General features: G+C 50.9%; 2 protein-coding genes across 3 annotated transcripts in view; both read left to right on the top strand.

The window, feature by feature from the left end:
* Nucleotides 1-1384, top strand: part of Ago4 (argonaute 4, RISC catalytic component) — a 66449-nt gene extending 65065 nt beyond the window's left edge. Inside the window, exon 16 of the mRNA XM_026782069.1 lies at nucleotides 1093-1384. Within this exon, the coding sequence (XP_026637870.1) occupies nucleotides 1093-1107 (15 nt within the window). The 3' untranslated portion in view covers nucleotides 1108-1384. The remainder of the gene's footprint in view (nucleotides 1-1092) is intronic.
* Nucleotides 1385-3400: 2016 nt separating this feature from the next.
* LOC101993325 (protein argonaute-1) overlaps nucleotides 3401-8605 on the top strand; it is a 28226-nt gene continuing 23021 nt past the window's right edge. For both annotated transcript variants that reach the window (XM_005353238.2, XM_026782012.1), the window contains exons 1-2: nucleotides 3401-3594; nucleotides 8024-8207. In XM_005353238.2, coding sequence (XP_005353295.1) covers nucleotides 3570-3594; nucleotides 8024-8207 — 209 coding nt within the window. In that variant the 5' untranslated portion in view covers nucleotides 3401-3569. The remainder of the gene's footprint in view (nucleotides 3595-8023; nucleotides 8208-8605) is intronic.

The raw sequence follows: 8605 nt of genomic DNA on the forward strand, positions 1-8605 counted from the left end.
ATGGACTACACAGATGGTAGACCCCTTCTGTATGTTACCTATGGACTACACAGATGGTAGACCCCATCTGTATGTTAGCTATGGACTACACAGATGGTAGACCCCTCTGTATGTTGGCAATGGACTATACAGATGATAGAGCCCTTCTGTATGTTGGCAATGGACTACACAGATGATAGAGCCCTTCTGTATGTTAGCTATGGGCTACACGGATGGTAGAGCCTTTCTGTATGTTAGCTATGTACTACACAGATAATAGACCCCTTCTGTATGTTAGCTATGGATACATAGATGGTAGACCCCTTCTGTATGTTAGCTATGGACTACACAGATGTTAGAGCCCTTCTGTATGTTAGCTATGGACTACACAGATGCTAGAGCCCTTCTGTATGTTAGCTATGGGCTACACAGATGGTAGACCCCTTCTGTATGTTAGCTATGGGCTGCACAGTTGATAGAACCCTTATGTATGTTAGCAATGAACAATGCAAGAACTGAACTGGAGAGAGTGAGCCAATAGATGTCCAGGAATATATACTGAGTTACCGAATGACCAGTAAGATGGCTCAGTATGGCAAAGGCACCTGCTGCCAAGCCTGATGACCTGAGTTTAATAATTGTGATTATATTGTCCTATGACTTCCAATCACATGCTATGGTGCATGTGTGTGCGCACGCAGACACACACACAAAACTGTAATTTAATAATTAGAAAACGAGAGCCCCTGAAAGTTGTTTATCAGCCTGAAAAGCAAAATGCTCTCTGACTTTCCTTATACCACTTTTCTTAGCCGAGAGTGAAATGCCTAAAGATGGAGGCAATCTGTGGAAAAACTCTGAAAGCTGGGCTCCACTGCACTGTATACTTTGGAGAGCAGATGAGTGGTGACCAGTTCTTTTCCTTAAAATTAAACACAAGGCTGTGTCTTAACAAAAGGAAACTCAGGCTCTTAGGGAATGCTTCCCACTCACTAAACCCAGGCCAATGTCTTGTTATTCTCTGAAAGTTGTTGTTTTGTTGTTGTTATTGTTGTTGTTGTTGTTTTAATGCTCTATTTGGTTCAGCTAAACCAAATTTACTAATCATTATAGGCACACATTTGCTAGACACCGAAGGAGGCAGAAATGCCTCTGATGTGTTCCATGTGTGTGGGAGGCGGATAGACGGCATGGCAGCAGCTGTTACTATGCTCACATCCTTTCGAGCACTGCTCTAGAGCCTTCCTTGTGGATCCTTTTCATCCGCACAGCAACCCGACGATGGAAGCACGGGATCACCACATGCTGCACAAGAGAAAACCGAGGTACAGAGACGTGAGATGGTTTGTCCAGTGTTACAGAGCTAGTGAATGGCAGGGCAAGGATTGAAACCCAGACAGCTCTAGAGTTTTCTTCTCCACTGGAGAGCAGCAGTTCTCAGTATGGTCCTCAGATTAGCCATAGCGGCCTCATCTGGAAAGTTATTTTAAGATATTAAATATATTTGTCAATTTATTAATATATTTAATATATATTTTTTGAGACAGGGTCTCATTATGTAGTCCTGGCTGTCTCAGAACTCACTCTGTAGACCAGGCTGGCCTTCAACTCACAGAGATCCACCTACTTCTGCCTCCCCAGTGCTGGGATTAAAGGAATGTACCACCCCGCCTAACTGAAACATATATTCTTTTATCCAACTTAAGACCTATGACTCACACTCTGCAGGCAGGGCACAGCAGTCAATGTTTTAACAAGCCTTTCAGGTAATTGTGATGGTTGCTGTTTGAGAAACTCTGCTGAAGAGAGAGCTAGGCATGCTAAAAATGAGTGTCATAAATTCATCTTACTGGTCTGAGCATGGTCCATCTCCTAAGCCCTAGGCCTTTGCATCCGGTGTAAAGCAGACTTTGAAAACACATAGGCGCTGGGTCTGGTGGCACACAGCTTTCGTCCCAGTGCTTGGGGCGGAATTTGGGGGCTAACCTGGTCTACATAACAAGTCTCAGGCCAGCCAAGGGTACATGGTGAGCGAGACCTTGTCTCAAAATATATATGAATGTGTGTGTGTGTGTGTGTGTGTGTGCGCGCGAGAGAGAGAGAGAGAGAGAGATGTTTGAACTGGGTCTCACTATAATTATCCTGTCGTGCAGCAGACCAAATGGGAAGGATATGACCAATGCTGTGTGAGATTACCAAGAAAGCAGGGGTGATGTTTCTGCTATGGTGGGTATCCACACAGGGAACTACGGGCATGACAGGGAATTGTTTTGAGAGTGTTCAGGAGGTAAGCACGTCAGGACATAGCTAAATAGTACAAATAAGCAAGGGAAATGGGCACTGACATTTTTTGGCATGAAGATGCATTCATTAAGACTGGACAAGTGCGTGTATGTCTTGGGGGTGGGGAGCGGGTTGGACTTAAATTTGAAGAGTTAGACCCGCCCGGAGCTGTCCAGCAGGCAGTACGTGGTTAGAGCTAGATACTGGGGCTTTAGGAGTGGATGAAGCCACGAAGAGAAGAGGGGGAGTAGAACATAAATCTCGGGTTGGAACTGCAGTGAACAAAACAACAGGAGTCATTAAAGAAAGCTGAACAGGACAGGCGTTAGGAGACTTAAGAAAATGAAGACGTCAAGAAAAGTCTTAAAAAAAAAATAAGAAAGACGGTGCATAGTGTCAGATGCTGCAAGGAAATAATGGTAATAAAATTAGCCTTTGGGTTTTGACACAAAAGTCATTTAAGTGATTTGGTAAGAACAAAATTCTGCAGATGAGAACGTGGAGGCAGGTGCTTCCGGGGTCCTGCGGCTAGAGAGCTCTGTTTCTACACTTGAGTTGAAACTGTGACATCTTCCAGAGTAGGCAGGGTCTCTAGCACATCTGTGGTCTCAGCGCCCGGCACGCGGCCTGGAAGAGAGGGTGGCGTCAGTGAGATCAGCGACTAGGGACGCAGAAATACTGACTTCGTAGAGGCAGCCAAGACTTAAAGGATGAGGGTGATTGGGAGAGGTGGGAGGCAGGGCCCCTGGGTGATGATGGGGTGTTGGAGGGGGAGAAGGTCCGGGAATGAGGTGGGAGCCAGGCTCTGTGCCAAGGGCGGGGGCTGCGGGCAGGTTCCCAGTGACCTGTTTAGGGAAAAGACAGGGCCCCAGGCTGCAGCCGGGGAAGGGGTGTCGCCCAGCCCCGCCCCACTTACGCCACTGCGCGGTTCCGCCACCGGAGCCCTCCCGTCAGGCTGCACGGCCACGGGTGGCCGCCAGGGGCCGCTGCATGGGCCCCGCGCCCCCGCCCCTCTCCATTGGCCTTTGTTGCCGTCGAGCGCCCCGCTTGACTCGTTCCCGTCCGCCCCCTGGGCCCATCGGTCGCGCCTGCGCACTCACCGCTACTCGGGCGCTCGCAGGGGGAGCTGCTGCAGGCTCCGCGGCGGAGGCAACGGAGGCTGCGGGGGCGACGGCGCGAGCGGCCGGGCTTCGGGGGGGAGCCGAGCCCGGCCCGGGAGCCCGAGCAGTGCAAGTGTGAGGCACCTAGGCCCATCACGCTGGACTCCTCAGTCTCCCGGCCGCCTGTCCTCCACACGGGTATATGGGATGGAAGCGGGACCCTCGGGAGCAGGTAAGGGCCCTCGAGAGCGGGGAGCTGTGTGTGTTCCAAAGCCCTGGGGGCTTCCGCGGCAAGAGCATGGTTCCAGAGTGAGGAGAGGGGCTCTTAAGGGCTAGGGGGCCCATTTTGAAGGGGGCTGTGTGCAGTTCCGGCGGAGAGCCATGTGAAGATCTGAGAGCCGGGCTGTTTGTCCTAGGAAGCAGTATGCAGTCCTGAGGGTGGGGAGTAATCTGGCAGAAGGGCCTGAATGCACAGGAGTCCTTCCGTGAGGTCTGGGGAGGCCCGGCAGGTGGCAGGGGGGCGGGCTCCAGGTGTCCAACAGAGGAGGGGGGCGACACAGATGGGCCTGGAACTACCGCCTGCCAGGGGCGGGGGCTCGGCCGTGCTGGGCTGGGCTAAGCTAATGTCTCTAGGGAGAAGGCGCCAGAGCCGGGCTCTGTGCTCCGCCCTAACTAGGCCTGAAGCGGGGGTGAGGGTCAGGGGGCGGTGGGTGGGAATCTAGCCCAGGGAGTTCCCCCTTAGGCTGGGGACTTCAGTGGTGGCGCGGGAGCATGCGCGGAGGTACCAGCCTAAAGGGCTGCCCTGTGTGGTGGGGGCGTGGCTGTTTGAATACCCCTACCCCTCCTGTGCCGTTTGGCTTGGGAAAAGGAGCGCACTGATGTGTGCATTCTCTCTTAGATTCTGTTGGCAGAGTACAAATGGAAATTGCCTTCATCCCTGTCTTAGGGTCTCTGACACTTGGTCCTTAAGCCCCGCAGTAGCAGTTTGCCAAAGAATGGGTTGAGGTAAACTGCCAGAGTGCCTTTTTCTGCCACATGAGGAAAGACTGGGACAGAAGCCATGCTTTGGGGAGCTGGTTCTCCCTGAAGATAGGCCTTAGAAAAGTGTTGGTCACTGAGAGACCAGACCCACATGTTTTTCAAGTTTCTAGACCACTACTGAGGAGAGATGGGAGCTTGTAATCCAAGGATAGTGTCCTTTTTCTTGAACTGGTTCTTTACGTTACAGTGTAATCTCTGTATTTTTGTGACTCGTTTCTCCCAGTGGATCTTTTCCCGTGTCAGGGGCATGTCATTAGACCCAAGGCTGCCAAGCTAGTCTGTTTGATAGACAGGTTGTTGGAGGTGGGGACATGGTTATTGACCCTGATAGTAGTCCTAACTTATTTTTCCTATTTATAGGCAGGAGAAAAGTAGAATAAGAATAGAGGAGAAACCGAGGTAGGACTGCCCAGAGGTTACTGGAGTCCTCAGGATGGGCTGTAGACTTATGATAACTTTTGCGTTTGTGGTCTCTTACCTGTAGTAGAAAGGACAATCTGGACCCAGAATCCTTCAGGTTATCTCGCACCCCTTCCTTCCATTTGGTTTGGGGATGGCAACAGGATTTTGGTTTACTTTGTAAAGATTTTAGGAAACATCTTTGTTTTTCAGGTATTGATCTTAAAACTCTCAAGTCTCTCATTCAGTGGTCTCTGATGTGTCGTGACTGTGTTTCTCCAAACACAAATAGCCTTGTGAGGTGAAGTACGAATTCTAGCTCTCTAGGCTGGAGACTGCTCCAAACAACCTGTGGGCTAGAGTAGGGTGGTGAGGCCGCCCACGTCCAGACTCGCTGATGAAGGCTCGCTGTCCTAGATTACTAATGACTTTGGTTTGATGAATGTCTAGTGAGTTCTGGGGTGGTGAAGAAATGGATTTGTTTGTTACAAGCAAGAAGCTTCTAGGTGAAGGGCTGGAGCATGGCCTCAGCTGTGTCAGTGGGAAGATGTTAGCTGCATGGATTTGCCTCATCAAAAGATGCAATCGAAACTCAGGCTGGGAACTCTGATGGAGACCCCATAATTGCTTCCTCCTGGCCCTGGGCAGTAGTACTATTTATTCTCTAGGAAGATGTTGAAGTATTGCTCTGAGAAGCCTCGAAACCAAGGCACTGTTGCTCGTGGCCCGATGCGCCTTCAGTGTACAGGTGTGTTCAGGCATGTGTACTGGCCTGGGAGCGCACTGAGGGTGGAGATGCTGTCAGACTTACCTGTGGCAGCAGCAGTTGCCTGGTGCATGGAGGCCCTGACATAGAGTGCGTGTTTATTAATTGACTCAGAGATCACATTCAAGTGTGAACATATGGTTAAACTCATGTGCATATTCTGTAATTTGTGTCTATGCATGTGGGTGTTTAATGTTTGTGGACAAATATTTTTGGAGAGATTGGTCTCTTAGCCTCTTCTTACTCACCACCTAACTTACCAAGGACTCCTGCCCTTTGAATAGGCTGTCAGGTTCTCCAGGAGTTGTTGGGGAGGGTCTAGGCCTTGAGCTCGGTTACTTTTCCTTCTCAGTGCTGGTTGGGGGAGGGGGAGTGTCATTTTCAGGGCCCCTCCCTTCTTGCTTTTGTCTGCAGGGAAGGGCCCCGCCCCTTTCCCCCTAGGCTGGAGCTTTGTCCTCTGTGCTGGGGCCCTCATCTGCATCACAAAGTGGCCGTCTGTCCCTGTCTGGGTCTGAGGGGAAGTGTCTTCCTTTCTCAGACTAAAAGCTGGGGGCTGGGCGAGGTTGGGGAGTGGAGAGCTCTGTGCTGCTCTGGTGCTTTCCAGGGGGCTGAAGGGCAGAGAGGTGGCCGTTTCCTCCCGCCTGCTTCCCTAGTTTGGGGATGAAATGAAGATAGACTTGTTCCCCGTTTTTACTCCTGGGGAGGAGAGTGCCCTAAGGCACTGGTGTGTGCTGTCCCTTTCTGGGGACGAGAAGGCCCTGAGGGGAGTGTCTGCCCCACTCCCTAGCATTTCTGCTCAACTCCTAGTACTGAAGTGGAGGAGAGGCCTTTCTCCCAGGATTTGCCTCCCAGTCAGAGTTTGGAAGGGAAAGCTATCCCCCAGCAAAGAGGTCAAATGCTTCCCCTGTGTAGGGTTTGTCGTTTGGGACAGTTGCAAGCATGCTTGTGTGGTTGTGCGCTCTTGCAGTGTGCCTATAGTTGTACTTGTTTGTTTATTTCACGAATATACTGAATACCTGTGTTTATGCTTGGCATCAGCTTGAGTAGTGACCAAGTCAGGGATGGCCCCATCTTTTGAAACTGCTCAGAGGGTAGCGAGGAGTGCCTGTAGAAACTTTAAAGGGCCAGGTTGTATGTGATAGGAATGTTTGCCCGTGGGCTTGTCTGCAGTCTCTGTTGAGTTCATTCTGGGACAGGTATAGGTGTGAGTAGTTCAGGTCCCTTGTAGCTGCTTTCTGAAGGCCCCATTGCCTTTCGGTTGGACAAGGATTTCCCTCTGTAGAAAGGGGCTGGGGCTGACTTGACCAGTGGTTGGAGGGAGACCAAGTGCCTCAGCTTTGGTAAGCTTGTACCTCCCACACTTGGTTCTGGCCTCTTCCTGACACCCTTGCTGAAGATACCCTCCAGGCCCTCCAGGCCCTCTTACCCCTTCCCACCCCAGTCTTTTGTGTCGTTAAGGGAGGAGGTTCTGGACAAGTTTATCCCTCTCTCCTTCCACCTGGGCTGGTCCTCTACTGGCAAGAACAATAGTAGCTGAGGACAAAGGCTTACTTAGTCACACACACACACACACACACACACACAGAGAGCTAGAAAACAACACTGGGAATAGCAGTCATGCTGGCCTCTCCTAGCCCTTTCCCAAGGGTCCCCTCTGTCTTGAAATCGATCCCCTCTGCTGTCTGGCCCCTCTGTGTAGAAAGATTGAAGCATGGGAAGGGTCTTATATTCTCCTGACTCAGTGTCTCCCTTACTGTTCTTCCTCCTGCCCATAGCGTCTAGCTCTTTCCTCATTCTTCATTGAGACAGTCGCTCCCTATCCCCCAACTATCTAGCCCTCACTCCTTTTCCTGGCCAGTTCAAGCCATCTTCTCCTGTGACCTCCAGATCTGATCTTTTCTCCTACCCCTGCCAGCCTCTTTTTATTTTCGTCTCCCTCCTGCCTTGTCTTCCTTTATCTCCCTTCAGCTCCAAGCACTCCACATCTGACTTAACCCTGTCTCGGACATTCCCAGCCGGGGCTTTCTTGGGGTCTTTTTCCTGTCCACATTAACAGAGGATGTTATTACAAAGTCCTGACACCATTTTCTGTTCTGGGTGGTGACGGGTGAAGGGGCTCCTAGCCGAGAGCAGAGCATTCTGCTCTGCTAGATAACCTGGATCTAGAGATAGGTGTCTCAGTCTAGTATACAGAGAAGGAAGGGTTTGTAAACTAGCAACCAGATTTGGCCCGTTCCCTTCATGTGATAGGAACTCACTACACATGTACTTGATGAAGTTTAAGAGCCTGGGAATGTCTGAGCTAGTGGAAGGAAGCCCCCTGCTGGGCTGAGAAACTGGAGAGAGACCCCTGCTCCCTGGGTCTGGGTCTGGGTCTGAGAGGCCTGTGCTTTCTCTAATCACAGCAGTTAGAAGATTGCTAGATCCGTCCTCACTGGCCTCTTTGTCTTCATAGCTGCAGGTGCCTACCTGCCGCCCCTGCAGCAGGTGTTCCAGGCACCTCGCCGGCCTGGCATTGGCACAGTGGGCAAACCAATCAAGCTTCTGGCCAACTACTTTGAGGTGGACATTCCTAAGATTGACGTTTACCATTACGAGGTGGACATCAAGCCGGATAAGTGTCCCCGCAGAGTCAACCGGTAAGCGATGCACGTGGATGACACCAGTCCAGCCTATTAGACAGGGAAAGGGGGCATGTTGGCTAGAGGACACTGTACGAGTGGCGTACAGTGCCTAGCACAGTCCAGCATTGTTGAAATGGATGAGTAGAGACTTAAGAATGAGTCTGGGGAAAGGAGCTCGTAGAGGAGAGGTTTAAAGGCAAGGCTAGAGATGGCAGGAATAAGAGCGGAATATTCTTGCTAAGGCAGCAGGATGTTGTGGGATGCACAGTGGCAGGGATTAGTCTTAGAAGAGGCAGATTAAACTGATTGTGACTTGAAACCATATTTACATTAAAAACCTTAAGAATTGGCAGTGAAAGTCGGGCGATGGTGGTGCACGCCTTTAATCCCAGCACTCAGGAGGCAGAGGCAGG

Source organism: Microtus ochrogaster, chromosome 10 (genome assembly GCF_000317375.1).
Source record: "Microtus ochrogaster isolate Prairie Vole_2 chromosome 10, MicOch1.0, whole genome shotgun sequence".
NCBI classification, from domain to species: Eukaryota; Metazoa; Chordata; class Mammalia; order Rodentia; family Cricetidae; genus Microtus; species Microtus ochrogaster.